We start from the raw sequence: 17676 nt of genomic DNA on the forward strand, positions 1-17676 counted from the left end.
TGGAAGAGGAGAGAAGGTGCTGGTATTGGGCTATTTAATGGGCAAGCTGGCCACTCATACTGCTATAAGCCTGTTGCCATGGGGATCAAATGACACTTAAGCGAAGTTCTGAGCATTAGTGCACAAGCAGTTTGATCTGAATACTGGTGAATAGTATCCTGGATTTCTGCTCTAAACACTCCTCCAGACACAAAACCACAGAAACAAAGCTGCCTAACAGAGAAAGTCAAGAAGACATGAAGATCTAACAGAGGAAAGAATGCAGGCAGTGTGGGTGGGAGAGACGGGAGAGGTTGTTACGAGGACATCATGGCTCTTCAACATATCCACAAAGCTGGAAGGAACCCAAGCAGGATATGTGGAGTTACAGTTTCATTGTAGTGTCTGACAGTTGTTTTGCATGAAGGGTAATTCAGAAGGGTGAGGGTCTCAATGCACCCCCTGCACACAGCTTAGAGAATCACAGAACCACAGTCTTCCATCTGATGAAAATTGTAGGTTGGCAGGCATTTGGAAATGGGTACAGTGCAATGAGAGACAGATCCTGAATTATGGGGGGGGGGGGTGAGTGGGGGGGAACTGCTGCAAAACATTGCTCACAAAAATGCTTCAATTCTTTATTCCAAACATAAAATTTAACTATCTATAGTATGTAACAAAAAGCATGTTTCCTTTTCCAGTTTCATTTTTGTCAGCAAATCAATTTTTTTTCTAATTATTTACAGAATAATAAAGGAGTGAAAAAAAGTGGCAAATCAATATATCCATACAATAAACAGGAACAGAATTTTAAACAGAATTAGGCTTTGCACAACCATATAGGCTTTAGAAAAAATATTTACAAGCAATCTTTAAACTTTGGCAGATTAGTCTGCTATATAGCCCATAGATCAGGTGCATTGCAACTTGGGTGCTGCAAATGTCATTTACTGAGGACAAAAATTTTGTTTCCATGTCTGTTTATGGTACAAAAAATAACATCACAAAGTCCCTGGGATAGTTACTGTAGACACATTTTCACTCTGAAGGCAAACAATTAAAGCACAAATTTCCCTTATCGTTCCCCAACACTTGTCTGCTCTCCACAGAATAACCACATCCTCATAATCATTTTACTCATACATCCTACTGTGCATATTTTAATCACCACCACACCATCATCATCATCATCATCATCTTGAAAGACATGTACTTATAGGCACATAATTCCTAGTCTCCTTAGCACAGGACAAACCTGGTGCCAGGTGAGGATCCCTGACCAAGACTGGAAACCAGCTACAGGCTAATTCCATGGATGACCAAGTCTCATTGATGTATGTCAATGTGATCTTGTTCACGCAGGACTTAAACAACTGTGTATGTATGGGTGCACACCATAAATATTATAATGGGGAAAAGAAACAAAGAAAAATCCTCCCAGCTGAACACTAACGTAGCAAGAGCTAAAGCACCACAATGCACAGTACTGTATGTCCTGTTCTCTCACCAGAATTCAAGATTTAATGTTACATTCTATCATCATTATTGAACAAAATGATTTAATTCCAACTACTTTTACTCCAGGCATGCAGGAAAAAAAAACGTTCACAGTGGATCCTGAGTCAAACATTTGTCCCTGGATTCTTCATGTCATGCTAAAAATGAGAATTCATGTATGTATAAATGAATGAATGAACAAATGAATAAAGGAATGAATGCATGCACCCTAGGTAGAAGTATAAAGCATGGAAGTGCTCACATTGGTTTCCCTGCAGAAGAGTATGCATTCCAGATACACAGTGTGTAAACAAAGTGAGGATTGTCAAATCGAGCAACTAGTCTAAAAAGATGGAATCACCTGCAGTGAATAGTTAGTCAGAAGCTAATATTACTGTAATTTCCAGACGTTTATTTTTCTGTTCTCCCTCACAGCTAGGGGTCTGGATGGAACTTTTATAGTGGCTAAAAAGCATTAGTGGAGCTGCCAATCATAGCCACTGAACACATCACTGAGGGTACACACCAGGAAATCTAGACAAAATTAAAAAGCTTCCATTCTGAGCAAAAAGCCTCTTTGAAGATAGGTGGGGCAAACCATGAAGCAGATGTGTGAGCTCGCATCAAATGTACCCCAGTTTATTCTGGGACATCTGAACTTTCAGGGATGGGAGTGTCAGGACAGCTGGCGACAAGGTGGAGCAGGGGGTCAAAAATAAATTGGCAAATTAAAAAGTCAGCCAGTGCCCTTCAAAACCGAAACCAAAACCATTATCGATGTTCAATAACAAGTGAAAGCCACAGACCCTTTGAGTGTCTGCTGCCAAAAACCAACAGGAGGTGGCACACAGCCCTTTTTTACAGAAACGGTTTAGGGAAACAGAAAATGCACTATTAAGGCTGATCTGGCATGGGGTGATGCAAGGAAGAGCCTCAGACCCTCCAGATGGGAACCACTGGGCTCAGGCTTATGGCACCGAGTTTCCAAAAAAACACAGAAGAGGAACGACTTTTTTTCTGGCTTGTCCTAAGTGATCTAACATCACTAAATTATAGTTTATACAGCTGCACATTTACTGAAGCGAGTCAGGATATGTACCTAAAGATCCCCTCCTGGGGAAGCCTCAGTCTAAAAGTCTAGCTCCCATCGGCTCTCTCACTTTATCCTTCCCTTGTACTTCGCAGTTACAATGTGGAACATGACAATTTAATCAAAGGTAAGAACCATGTCTATCATCTGGTCAATACAGCTTTGTGCAGAATTCAAAATGTCATATATTAATGCAGCATTAGCACATAAGTACATATTGGCTGTGAAGATCAAACACAAATTAAAAAGACGACTTGAAACACCAAAATGACAAGAGTAGGTGTGCAAGTTTGTCAAGTCACATCTGACAGCAACACACCAGTCTTCTGCTAATACTCTTTAAACCCAGCCAGGTAAAGCAGAATAATGCCATTAATCGGTCAATGGCGATTACATACAGTTCACGCCAATGAAAGAAAGAGCATATTCCCCCTGAATTTTGGTTGTCTTACTTATTGCATCCATCCAAATAATTTGATAATTTAATTCTGCATTTATACTACTTAAATTACTGTCTTAGTCCCATTTTCTCCTCTATCACACATACCATTCCCTACGAGAGATGACCGATCCATCAAGGTGGGAAACATATTCGCTGTCCGTACCGCTGTCATAGAAGTCCTCCGACATGTAGGGGGAGCCATTGTGCACACTTGGTAAGGGCATAGTAATCTCCCTTGGGTACATGTTGTGCGAGCTGTGGTGGTTGGGATAATAGTCCTCCTCTCCATGCATCCTTCGGCTGCCGCGAATGCTGTCGCCCCAATCCTCCCGATCTTTCCTCTCCTTGTATTCCGAGTCAATGATGTCCCCGACAGCCTTGGGCTTCAGGTCTGGACTATCCTTTGTCAAGTCACTTCCCCCATATACCTCCTGCAGCTCGTGGGGCTCCAGCATGTCCAGCTGGGGCTCCTTTTGCATGTCGGCTGGGCCCAGGTACTGCTTGGTATAGTAGTCTCCCCGGAAGGTACGCCGCTGCCGCATGTAGCAGATGCCAACCAGCACCAGAAGCAGTACCAAAAGCAGAAGCCCACCGATGATTCCACCCACGATGGCACCCAGGCTGTTGTCGGGAGAGGAGCCCAGTGTTGGGGAGCTGAACTGAGCACGCTGCTTGGTGGGGGGAGTATGGGAAAAGCCGCCACTAGGATGGAGGGGTGCGGGAGTGGTAGGGGCTGCAGCCGTGGTGGGAGGGGGGTCTAATGATGAGGGGCAGTTCAAAGGGAAGGTCAGGGAAAGGGAGAGAGGAATAGCAGGGGAGTGAAGCAGGAGAAAGAGAGAAGGAAAAAGTGAATAAAGTGCGCAATGTCAGTAGTGCAAAGTTCTTGCCCAAATAATGGTTGGATATAAACCAACACCATTTTTTGTTTAATCTTAAAATTGTGCAAATACCTACTCATGTCAATTACTGAAGTGTATAGAATATTAAAAATTACAAAGTTAGATACAACCAAGAACAACAATATTTATAAATCAAAAGTATTTTCAACTTTTCTACTCAAAGAATACCAATTCCTTGTCCACACACCAACAAAAATATTGGTGGACAAATGAGTTTCTCTTGCCGAATAGCTGAACTCATGTTCTGAATGGTTAAACGTATGTCGATCATCTTCGGGTCGAGAACACAGAAGGGCGCACATAACTGGAAGGACTAGGTGAAGCAAGCTTCACTGGGTGGGTTTAAAAATGTGTCATAATTATCCAATCAACTGCTAAATAAAACATGATGAGAAATGCACTCAAGTCTATTAGCTTAGTGAGGGAGATAATGTCTTGCTTCATGAAATTTACTAACATCAACCTAAGGGTGGTGTGGTTTTGGACAATACTTCAGACATTTTCTGAACAGCCACAATTGTTTGATTTCCACAAAGAAATATCTGTTGTAACTATGTAGTGCCATAAAAAATATATTTCATGTGATAGGAATGTTTTGTCTCCTTTCTTTTTTAACGAAACTCTGCTTCACCTGTTGCCTGAAAGAAAATGCCACTGATACACAGACATACATATAGAAACATATACATATACACATACATACACACACAAGTCTGCTGGTCCTTGCTAAGAGACTAAAGAGGATGCAGGGGCAGCTGATGAAGACATCAGTCCAAATGTCTTTAGCTATAGAGAAGGGGAACGGCCATATAATAGGGAGGTAGTCTGCAATCGCTGCCACTGGCAAAAAGCAAAACTCCTCTTCATGACTACAACTACACAGAGGATCAGGTAGAAGGGTGTGACACGAGTGCCCAGCTTAACAGAGCTCTCTCTCTTCCACAAAATGCAGTACCTTCTGCCTTCACATCGTTAATTTTAATGTGGTAAGAAATTTCCAGCAGCCGGTTTCGAGAATAGAGGTTTGGCAATGCTGCACAGAGGCACTGCAGAAATGAAGGCGGCAGGGAGGGGGGAAATGAAGAAAGCAGCCACACACAGTGATAAGTATCAAGCGCAAAAAGAGCCTGGCCACAGTAGCAGATGATGTGCTGCACATGTGCGTATGCTGGGATGTCCCTGAAAGTCAGGGCAATCTGCCCGGAACTTTCCACAATACATACAAAAAAGAGGTTTCAGATTTTTCTAGCTTCACCATTCCTTTCCACAGCCTGCCCCGCCCCCACCCACCCCCCAGATCGAGAGGGTCATTGGGAAAAAAACCTATAAAGGCTTTTGTTGTTGTTATTTTTTGGGAAAAAAAACCTTTAAATAAGTAGCAAACCATAACAAGCTGTAACTGTGTAGGTATTTCTGCAGGGCTTCCTGCTTGGGCAAGGAAAGGGTTAATTATACAATGCAGCCTTCATGAAAGGTCGCATTTAGTCTCCGCCCCCAAAAACCATCCAAACAGAAAGCAGAGCAGACACACCAGCTTCCACTCACTCATAGACCCCAAAGAAGTAGAAAAGGCGGGCTGTCCCTCACCTCGGATCCAGACGCGAGTCTCTCTGCTCCTCGTGTCAATGTCGTTCTCAACCGTGCAGCGATACACCCCCGAATCATTCTGCTGCAGGGGTCGCAGGAAATAGAGGGTGCCGTTTACCACGTCCACTCCCTCTGGCATAGGTCCATCCAACCTGGGGGGGGGGGGTTGCAATAATAAACAAGAACTGACAAATATGCCACAGCCTGTGGCATTCTTAATTATCTGTAATCAAAGTGACAACACTGCTATGAAGATGTGCAGCGTAAACTGTGATATGCATCGTACAGGTTATAAATCCTGCATATTGAAGAAACATTTGCAAATGCGCACTCTTAAGAGACCACCCCATTCCTCCCTACTAACTGCCCTAGACTGGTAATGCAAATTAGCCACGTTTATATATACGCGCACATCTGACATTTATGATGCCATTTCAGAGACAACGGAACCACTATCGAGAGGGGGGAAAAGGAATTTCTCAGAATGCAACGTACAGACTTTACAGGGAGGAACGGCAAATCATTTTATTTGATAGTACATCTGCCGGTGCTACAAAAAAAAGCTGAATGGAAGCATGCGATTGCAGTGGTCTTTTCAACAAGCCTGAAGATGGAAATAATAATTTAATAAATGACCGGATGTAAAATCCAATAAACCGGCGTTCCTCTTCTCTCTCTCTTGATGTCACAAAATGTCTGTACAACTGCTCTGGACCATTCATAAACCTTTTTAGGGTATGTTCTATGTTGTTCCTTTAAAAATCTGAATTTTAAAGAACAAATCAAAAGCATGTCAGTTTTCACAAGTGATAAGTTTGGTTTTCTTTCAAGAAAATAATAATATTCATTTGGTTTATAACACAAGCCTGTAATGATAGACTGATTACCTTTCGATCATAGAGTGTCTGGAAAACTTCCACTTCCTCCCCAATTATGGGCATACCTGCCCAATAGGAGTTCATACGCTGATCCATATAATATAAATATTTAACTCAGAAGGTTAAAAATGTCAATATTCTAATGTTAGAATCGATTCTCAAAATGAAAACATTCAGATCGAAAGAATCCATACTAGCCTGTCTTATCTGATGACAAGGATGTGAATCTGTTTGTTGTTGTTCTGGATGCTTCTGTTTATGCTGGTTATTCCTTAATGTTTTTGAAAATGTTGTAATATGTGTTTTGTAATATTACACTGTGGCTATTTATTAATATTTTAATTGTATTTGATTTCTAGACTGTATACAATGAATATCCAATAAAAATAATCAATAAGCTCTGTTTCCTCTATTCCTCTAGTAAGTTACCTGAAAACAGATTATGTTGCTGCCATGTTCTTAGTATTCATTTTGCTTACGCTGAAATACCGCTAAACCCTAAAGTTATCATCACGGCTGCTAGTGCCTGTCGCTAGTTTGACAATTTTTTCAGTACATAAACTTCTCAATCACTTGCAAAAAGTTTGCAGTGTTTAGTATGAAAGATTTTGATCCATCAAATTTGCATCTGAATATTTAGTAAATTGAAGTTTTTTTTTTTTTACATGTCATGTTCAGTGTGAAAAAGCTTTAAAGGGGCTAATTGAAAAAAGAAATGTTTTAGAGGGACTTTAGTGCTACCTATCCATCCATTCTGCTGCCAGTTGCCAAGTTTGGGAGATTTCTGCCAAAGAAATGTTGTTGGAGACTAATATAATGGGAGTGAATGGCATTTCTGTGGTGATTAAGGTATCAGAAAAATACATTTGAAAATCCAATAGCAATGTCTCTTACCGAACTCCATACCTCAGTCATATCGCTGCACAGAAGATACAAGCATGAGCATCTTCTGCACAGTGACACGACTGGTGTCTTTGTTTCAGTTTTTGGGATGAACTGCCCCTTTCAATCAGAGAAGACTTATAGATTCATTCTTACAATACTACAGATTTAACTGACCTGAAATCCTCTTGCTTTGATATTTGCAAGAGTTCCACTTTTAATTAAAAATAGCATTTTTATTTATGATCATCCACTTCCATAAGTACACATATCTTTTACCTGCTTTTATGTGTTCAGTGCTCTTGTTATGAGGCAAGTGAAGAGCAGGACTTAACTGTAACGACCACGTGATTTTCACAGCCAATAGGAGTAACTGTTCGCGTTCTGGCATATTACCTGTGGCACATCATTCCTAGTCAGAGGAGCGTTGCTGGAAATAGCTACAGGACCAGCTAATTCATTCAGGATTTTCATACTTGATAACATTAAGATAAAAATACAGAAAGTCCCAATCACTGGCCCACACTCTGAATTAACAGCTGATGGACGTTCTGGGCGGATGCCTACAAGCAGCATGTTTTGGAGGGTATCCCTGAATGACAGCAGTAGATTCCTGTAGAAGGCTTCCAGACTCCTACTGATTCCATGCCACGTCATACCAAGACTTTCCAAAGTAAACTTCTACTTAAACTGCGGGAAACACTTGAAAAAAAAATTGTTCTAGCACTAAGGACTCAACAGCCTGGACTTCTGCAAGAAATGCCTACCTGGACCAGGTTAGGGAGCCGACGGGTGGGTTAGCATTGGCTCGACACTGCAGATGACAGTCTGTTCCTCCAACAAGCCAGTCCCCAATGGATTTAAGCACGATTTCAGGAGCAACTGGAAGAGATGAGGCACAAAGGTTGAAACCGTGGAAAAAACTGAAAGCCTTTGTGGACCTGCTAGACACCATCCACACCCAACAGTGAATATTTATATATGTAAGAAGTGGAATTTCCCAGTTCTTTGGATAGAAGGCTCATGCAATTCCCAGAGACCATTACACCATCCAACACATACAGTGTTTTCATTTTATGAAAACACATGGCTTGTGCTGTGATACTGAATATACAAAATCACACACATAAATTTATGCCTATGTCGTGCATAATATACAATACATACATAATGTGCATAAACTCTATTCTCCCATAATTTCACCAAAGAAGGGTGAGATTTAATACGAAAGACTAGTTCTCTTCGCTGTTTAATTCATTTGACATTGTAAATGTCATGATCAAAATTAACTTACTGCTGGAAAACCACCACAACACAATTTAGGACTGAATCCATACAAAAATGTTTAAAAAGCAGCGATTTATGGCCTTACTATGGCTCAGAAGGTAAAGCATCCCCTCCGTGATAAATGAAGCACGGCATCCCACTGTGCCATTAGTTGTCTTTAAGTTACATCCAGCATGACGTGGCCCACAGCCAATTCAGCGCGGGATGTTTATCTGTGTCTGGTATCCTCTCTGTCCATTTCCACCTCCCACATTTGCCCACAGCTGTAACTGGTGAGGGTTTTATCAATATTTCATACAGGGTCTCACTAGCCAGCACCAAAAAAACATGCTAATAAGGATACTGCCAGAGCTCAGCGGGTCCAGGAAGCATACATTAAATGAGCAGCTTATAACGGACACCTTATACAGCAGAGGTAACCCTGGAGAGTCATCTTTCTATAGCTTGAGACTGGTATAACTACCAGTGCTTGTTATATCTATAGCATTGCACTACACCAGCATCATAATGAAAAACAGATGGAATTCCAGTGACAGGCAGCAAATGACTGGTGATCATTTTGTGTTTGTTGGTGAGCTTGTGGTGGTGGTGGTGGTGGTGAACCCCTCCCTCCCAGGGTGTTCAGCACCCCTGTCTCCCTCTCCAGCCCACCCCCGCCTGAAAACTCACATTGCACATTGAGCCAGTGAGTCGATCGGAACTCTGACTGCAGTGCAGGGTGCCGCACCACACAAGTGAGGGAGTGCTTCTGGGTGTGACGTGTGGGCCGCCAGGTGTAGCTGACCCACGTGGTGGCGGTGCCATCAGGTTCCTTCTGCTGGTGTTCCTGGGAGCGGCCGAACAGGTCAGACTCCCAGGAGACCTCGGCGGGGGGCAGGGCTCGCTCAGCTGTGCACGTGGCCACCAGTGTCTCGTTCCCGCCATCCAGCAATGGGGCGGAGCTCGCTGACACATACACCTTGGGCTCCACTGAGAAAGAGAGCAGAGTAGGGCTGAACGATTCAGGGAAAATATCTGATCACAATTTTTCTAACAGATATTGTGATTGCGAATTTGATTAGCAATATATATATATTTTTAAACAATCAAGTTTCCGTTTAGAATTCAGTGTGCAAATTATTTAAAACATATGATGCAGTATTATCACGAGATACCTTCAAAATATTAAGTGGTCTATATTACTGCAAGGATGAAAAGTTAAAGAATTTCTTCCAACATGTATTTATTGCTTTCTTCAAATTAGCAGAGAACAAACATAGAACAGATATCACAAAAGCTGTGACTGTGATAAGTTAATAATAATAATAATAATATTATTAAAATAAACAACAGGGATCCTGTAGCTTAGGCTGCTTGGACCTCTCATAATAGGACCTTTCTGTAAACAATCTCTGACCATGAAATAGGTAGATAATTCACTTACAGCTCAGCAAAGTCAACATTTTTTTGCACGGCAAATGTAATGTTTTCCTTGAGTTTGTTTGTGGGCATATACACAGTCACCTTGGGCTACTTCTGATTGGTGAGCATGACTGGCATGCGAGGAGCACGGCACTTCTGATTGGTGAGCATGACTGGCATGCGAGGAGCACGGCACTTCTGATTCGTGAGCATGACTGTCACACAGGCAGCTTGGCATGAATTTGTAAAACTATTCTCAGAACAGTTTTAAACCCTGGGTCATATGTGCTTTATAATGCATGTCCTATATTGCAGCCTTTGCGATTTGCTAATCGCGTTGTTTCAAATGGAGATTTCAATTTCAAATCGATACGTCGTTCAGCCCTAGAGTAGACTGTTGGACAGATGAGAAATGGACCAGGAAGAAAAGATTCAAGGACTCAAGGACAGGAAACACTTCAATTTGCTTACAATCAAACAGTTAATTTACAATTAAGCACCATCCAGTGTAAAGCAGGGAGCCAAAGATGTATGGTTACATGCAGGGGTACAGCTAGAAGTTCTGGGCGACAGGTAAATTTTGAGAGCGGGAGAAGAACAATTTTATGTATTCCAGGGCAGACTGCACACAATTTAGATAAGGTAAGCTTCACATGGATGACTGATGGAAAAATAGGACAACAGGTAACCACAGAATAGACGCACATTCCACAGATATTACAGGTTATAGGGGGAAAGGAGTGCATGCACACAAAATATCCCCATCACAATGCTAATGAACACACAGACACAAGACTTCTGACAACTTTAGTTTTTTTTTATTGCTGTCACAGTTTTTTAATAAAATTAAGTTTTGCCTTCCACAATGTCCAAATCTCCAAAATATCAGGTTTTTAATCATACTGTGGGGTACTGTAATGTATACATAGCCCACACTCATACACACATACACCAGAAATGAGCAAATGGACAGATGTCGTGTAAACCTGGGGTGTGAAATTCTTGCAGTGGTTATTATGGCTTGCAGCCCCAGCGCTCTGGAGCAGAGGGGGACTTACTTGCTGGTCTCTACACAAGCATAGTCTCACATTCTGAGGATTAATGAGATATTAATCATGGACCCACACTCAGATGCTGGGCAAACTGAAGAGCAGGAAAATGTTGTTTTTGGCCATGCTGCTTTTCCATTTAAGTAACTATATATTCATGCACCACTTTCTACCAAACGCAGTCAAAGTTTCCACAGTGACTGCGTCAGCCCAGTCGGCAGCAGCAAGCAGTACTTTCATTCACTGGCAACCAGATACGCACATTTTGGCAGGAGTCCCCAATAAAACTCGCCTTCCCATCGAACTCCCAGACACTATTTTGTGTACGATGTTTAGCATCTGCATTCCTTTGCTTGGTCGTGCCTACAGTCCTACCCTGGTGCGCAGTTCCCATCGTAACTGTGCCAAGCTTTTTGTTTAAGTTGCAGGGGGACCGTGTCTGGTTACACGACTTCTCAGTATCTAGGCCAATCAAACGGCTAGACAGGTTGTCCCCTGAGACACATTTCTACACATGACACAGCACAGTTGTGTATTGGGAGCTGGGGTGGGGCTTTTTCCAGTTTCTCTCAGCAATTTAAACAGCCAATGTACTGATTTGCTTAAAAAAAACAAAAAAAAACGTGAGTGAATTAGTTTGCCTGCATTACACTCAGTATAGGCTGGAGTCAGTGTAGTTGCAGCATAAATTTAGAATGTCATGCCTCTAAAATCTGGCCCCCAACCCCATGCAGAAATACGACCACAGTGGGTCAACACATCGTTGCAGTTCAGCACCCCACTGCACCTAAAATAGACATAAATAGCTCCCCACCCCTCCCCCCCCACCACCACCTCTGGCCAACAGAACCCCTCCTGGCATTCCTCCCATTCTTCCTACTGCTGACACCCCCCCCTCCCTGAATACTGCGGCGTCGTCACTCCGCCTCCCGCAGCAGGCAGCCCCCAGCATGGACACCCAAATTGGAGACCCTGTCAGGAAGGGGACTGCCTGAGCAAAGGGGTCAACGATTTTCAGACAGTGAAGCCACTTTGAGCCCCGTTCCGCTCACGGGACTCACATGACACAATGCAGCTGATGGTCACTATAGCGCATGTGATCAGAGTGATGCCCACTAACGATAATGCAACATAAGACTGAAAAATACATATCGCACTATGAGTTTTTACTCCTGGCTGTTGTGTAATTAAGAGCTGAAGCGAAGAGACGGCAGAGAGTTTCCAGGGGTTCCATATCCCATGAGGCCACGTACCTTAGCAACACCCCAAAACACTCTTGCACCAATATCAACATGCTTACTCATTCTCTCTCTCTCTCTCACATACACAAGTCACAGGATTTACAGGCAGGGGACACATATTTACCCATAATGCTGACGGTGGTGGAGGCCTGCTTATTGCCCATTGGAAAAGTGGCCACTTTGCAGGTGTAGACCCCGGCGTCAGCAAAGCCCACATTCTCCAGCAGGACCGTGGCATCATGCCTGGATGCTGACAGGAAGGAGAGGCGTCCTGCATACTCATCTGTGATCGAGGTGCCGAATTCGGGGTTGTATACAGCCAGGGTGACAGTACTGGATGCCACACGGCGCTCCCACGAGCTCTGTGTCAGGCTGAGGTTGGACCCCACCTGTATCTGACATCCTAGGGTGATGTTCTTCCCCAGCACAGCATCGATGTTCCTCTGGACCAGCACCTCGTTACACATCACTCCTGTAGGGGGAGGGAGATTCATCAGGAGGAAGGTTCAAAGAGTTGCCATTAGTCATCACGTACGCAAAGAAAATCAAGCAAACGCCAACTCTTATTCCCTGAAGGGCAGAGGAAGGTTCATCTGACTGTGGTTCTCAGAGTGGCCATTAAAACGCATGTTGGGAGGGGGGGGTCCACATCGCCCTTAAGCAAGATGGCTGCCTTCCAGCTGGGGTACAACATCAGTTATGAGGGGAAGCGTCTTGCCATAGCACCCGACAGACTTCACTATTTTAATGAGCATTCTGTGTGCTGCCTTCTTGTTCTCTGTGGGATGCCCTCACTGTCCCCATTACTAATTGGCAAAGCAAACCACCAAACAAAGAAGCAGGATATTCTGGAACAGCATCAAACAAACCAAGCAATTTGACGTTTTATAGGCATTTCTGTCTATGTCTGGGACCCCCATGTGGATAATGGATCACAGTTTAAATGCAAAAAGTTCATTCTAGCTTACTACAAGGTTACGATGGGCCATGGCAGGGGATGGAGTTGGAGGTGGAGGTGCAGGGGTGCAGAAGGTTACAGTTTGTGGACGGTGGCACTTCTGAAGAAACCGCCCAAATCATCCTAGCACATCCGCTTTTACAACACGAGTGCACGTGCGCATGCCCAGAGGAGGCAGGACACAGGACAGAGCGATGTGTGTAAAGTCAAAAGAAAGCTGACGGAACCAGTTTCTAAGAAAAGCGCAATGAAACTGAGCACTCCGATGGAGCGAGGCGTCGAGCGCGGAGACGGCAGCCCCTCCTCCAGCCTGGCCTCCTTTTCTCATCCAAAAGCCAGGCATGCTTAGAGGGAGGCAGGACAGCTGGGCGCAGGTAGAAGTACGCGCCAGCAAGCCAGACGCAGGCCAATTCGAAAAAAAGACAGGGGGAGCGAGTGGGTGGGTGGGCGATGACTCTGCCTTTTTCCGATGTGCTTTCAGCAGGTTCACCGAACCAAATGTTTCATTTTCGACTGCGGCTTTATATGCCCACATACCCACTTGGATGCTCAGCAGGTTGCATAGTTGCTAAGGATTCAGAAAGGTTACTGGAAGGTAAGTTCAAAATCCCAGGAAGGGCCTTATTGTAGTAAAATGGCCCTGTAAACAGTGAACCTGAATATATGTGAACAGGAGAAGATGGAGGGGGTGAGCATGTTAAAGGGTAGCATATACTAATAGAAAAAAGAAAATAAGTGCAACCATAAGAGAGGGAAGCATTAACAGTAAAAAACACCCAGAAGCACTGGTTGCCTCAGTTTCAGGGCTAAACAGTAACTCTTTCACATTACACACACACTGGCTATCAGCAGACGACAAAACAGGTGGACACGCCCCCCCCCCCCCCCCCATTCCCAGAGCACCAGTAACAATACTCACATTGAGTAAAGGGCACAGGAACAAATACTGGTTGGGAAATGGATTGCTAATAATACTGAAGGTTAAATTCCTAAGAGAGACCTGACCTTAGAAAGCTGGAAACTGATGTCGCCTGTGAATAAATAGAATCTATGTAAAAGGGAGCAACTACAACAGAACAGAAGTTCATTTGAACAAAAAAAAGGTGTCTGCTATGAATCTGAACAATAAAGCAAGACAGAGATAAACGACGCTGAGGGGGAAATACAGGCATCGTCCGTAACAGCCATCTGAGAAACATGGCGTCCATCCTGGTACAGAACATGCTCCCGCCTCAAACGTTTCACTCACGCCACTGGCATGTCCACTGGTCGTACACAAGATGCGTCCTGGCAGACACTGGGAACACAGGTCGCATATGCATATCGCTTTTGGGATGGGAATAGCACAAATGCACAGCTCTTGGGGCAGTGGGGGGGGGGGCACGGGGCTTAATTCTGCCCCCATCTCCAGAAAAGGGGAAACAGATGGCCACTGTGCGGGACACCCGAAAACCCCAGTGAGAAGATTTGGAGGCCAGCCGTTCATTGCTGCATCGGGAGAGGAGAGCTGCCTAGAAATGGCACCACAACTGAAAAAAAGATTAATAAATAAACACTGAATAGATAAAATTAAATATCAAAACATCAGTATCAAAACAAGCAGACTGGAAGTCAGTTTTACTATAATTTCTCCACAACTTTTGGAGCGCCTATGTCTAAGCTGCATCTTAAGGAGTGAATGATTAAATAATATGGATGGCGTTCTTACATACCAGCTCTCTCACTGGTGACAGATACAGGATACACAGATGGAGTATTGCAGGACACTGCACGGCCAGAATTGTTGCCTCAGTCAGAGAAAATGTCCCCTTGTATTCAGTGAATGACCATGGAGTCATAAGAGATCAGCGATGACATTTCATGAAGCACTGAAGCATATAGATCTCCTAACCCCCCCCCCCCAATCCCACCCCCAGAATCACCAACAGAAGCACCTTGCCATCCTGCTGCCTGATCTATGTCATTTTTACTGCCAAATTGTAGAGACCCTAATGATTAAAACACAATCTTATGTGTGAAATGCCACAGTGATGGTGTAATGCAATGCAAAGAGAACAGATTAATTCAATAAAAAACAGTGGGGGGGCATCAGTAATAAGCTCTTCATGAGCAGTAGAAGTACAAAGCAGGGCAAAAATTAATTCATGAAAAAGCTATGCTTTAGTCTCTGGTGACATCACTAATTGGGGCAAGCTGTTGGGATGGTGCTACGCTGGTGATAGATAATCAAAACTAACTATAAATGCGCCACCCAGCAACTGCCTCAAAGATTCCATACGGCCAGATGGATCCGCCAAGGCCCCCGCACATGCCTTCCTGACCCAGCCTTGTTCGTGATCCCCCCAGACCTGAGGGAGGGAGGACAAACACGCTGCATGCAGAGAGGCTTGCTTTTTCAGGAAATATCCCAACATCCAGTATTGAGAATATGATGTCATCTCAGCCAAAATCTTAGCTCAGAACTCTGTTTTTTTCCCCTCTAAATTTAAGCAAACCTTTGTATAAGCTATAAACTCAAATTCAGATGAGAAACTGAAGAATCTGTTGTATAAAATAATCATATGCATTACATATTACATGAAATACATAAAAACTCATATTTTATACATATATAAATCTAAATCTCTCACTATATTGCCATTCTGCCATTTATATGTCCATTTTTGTCATAGTACACATATTTCCACTTCGAAACTTCTACTTAAAAGATTATAACTAATTTAGCAGTTTCCTGGGAGAGAACTCGAACGTAGCTTAAAGAGCACCGAGAATCCAACATACTGTACCACACCAGGACTAAATAGGAAGTCTCTGTTCTGTGTGAACAGACAGACACAGAAAACTGCGCTTACCTAGACCAGAGCAAGGGGTCATAACGATATGAGGAGTAGAGAAAGAGAAGAAGCAGACAAAGAGCAGTGAATATAGAAATGAATACTACAGCTAAGAGAGCACAGCTGAGTCAATTTCTGAGCAAGGTCACAAGCCAGAAGGAATCAAGGGGTCACCCGGGAATTGACAGCAAGAATGGCGGGATACACATTTCGGTCAGCTGCGCCGAAGGGGTCAGGAGGACAAAGACACAGAGTTACCCCAAACAACATGGAGCTTTTCCTTTGTTCAGAAAGCAGCAGCAATGTATAATGAACCCATAGTTACAGCATTGTCAATAACTTGAGGTTAAACACAAATGCAAAAGCACAAAGTTCTTTTTGGCATTATGGGATTTTTTTCATAAAAAAGATCACCACTGTTATACATCTGACTCAGCACCAAAGTTCACACCACCAGAATGAGGAAGATAACGCAAAAGGCACATACCAAATGTGCACGGTACACGAGGTCATCCGTTAATGTGTCCGAAGATACCTTTTCGCTTTCTGCTTGTGCAACATTTTCAGAAACTCAAAACACCACCGGAATCCAGTTCAGCTTTAAGTTCAAGAGAAACTATTCCAAACAATGCAATACAACCCACCAGGCAACAGAAAGACAAAAAAGGCAGCTAATACAGCAGTGGTGTGACAAGACAGAAGACAAGAACACACCTGAGAGATTAGCTAAAAGGACTCCTTCCAGCACTTTTCCTCCTAGAAAAGGTGTCAGGTGAGTGGCACAGGAGTGGGGCACTGCTGAGTGGGGTTTAGCTATTCTCATTGGGGGGTGGGGGGTTTAAGGATTCAGAACGTGTTTGCTAGCAGATATTTCGGACGAAGTGGTACCATCATGTTTACAAACCTTCAAGGATGCCAGACATGACAGCAGATAACTTGACCTAAGCTTGATAGAGAGACACACCTGTGTCTATAAAAAGTCTCATCTGTACGCACTGGACAGGCATCCACGAAGAACTATATATGCAAAACGGTGCCCTGCAAACAAATAAACTCCCTACACTTTTAAAATGAGACTGTCATTTATATTTACTTGATGTAGGTTTATGGTGCAATGCTTTAAAAGGCCATAAGAGACCAAGACAGACGCACCAGGAATCAGCTTCTCTGGTCAAAGAAACACGATAAAGCTGTCAGTGCCTTACAGTGACAGAAATTCACATTCTGACCATACCCCTTGTTAATTGTATGCCTAATTTGTCAGTCTCGGGTAGACAATCATTTTTCCCCACCTACTGCTTTGAGTCTGCAAATTGACAGCATCAGTCTACAGGTCTCAAATCCCGGCCATCAATCTCGTATTCTGCATACAACCCCCGCCCCTATCCCGTGGGGCAAAGCCATCGTATGACCCCCATTTCTGCACTGTGGTGAAGGGATGCAGTTGTCACCTAAGACTCAGCTGTGACTTGCAGAATACTTACAAACTGGGTGGTCATAAACAGCAGCTGGTTTTAGTTGTTTAAGTGTTTTCCACAAAAAAAGTGAGAAAATTAAGTATAAATAAAAAAAATTAAAGAATTTTAATTGCCTATGATTTAATCAAAATAAAGCAGTGAAAAACAGTGTCTAACATGTCAACTTCCTAGCCC

General features: G+C 43.3%; 1 protein-coding gene across 1 annotated transcript in view; it reads right to left on the reverse strand.

The window, feature by feature from the left end:
• Nucleotides 1-603: 603 nt before the first annotated feature.
• nectin3a (nectin cell adhesion molecule 3a) overlaps nt 604-17676 on the reverse strand; it is a 38516-nt gene continuing 21443 nt past the window's right edge. The window contains exons 2-6 of the mRNA XM_048981721.1: nt 12357-12704; nt 9211-9510; nt 8022-8136; nt 5495-5646; nt 604-3765 (exon numbers count right to left, since the gene is read on the reverse strand). Of these exons, the coding sequence (XP_048837678.1) occupies nt 3104-3765; nt 5495-5646; nt 8022-8136; nt 9211-9510; nt 12357-12704 (1577 nt within the window). The 3' untranslated portion in view covers nt 604-3103. The remainder of the gene's footprint in view (nt 3766-5494; nt 5647-8021; nt 8137-9210; nt 9511-12356; nt 12705-17676) is intronic.

Source organism: Brienomyrus brachyistius, chromosome 17 (assembly GCF_023856365.1).
Source record: "Brienomyrus brachyistius isolate T26 chromosome 17, BBRACH_0.4, whole genome shotgun sequence".
Lineage (NCBI taxonomy): Eukaryota > Metazoa > Chordata > Actinopteri > Osteoglossiformes > Mormyridae > Brienomyrus > Brienomyrus brachyistius.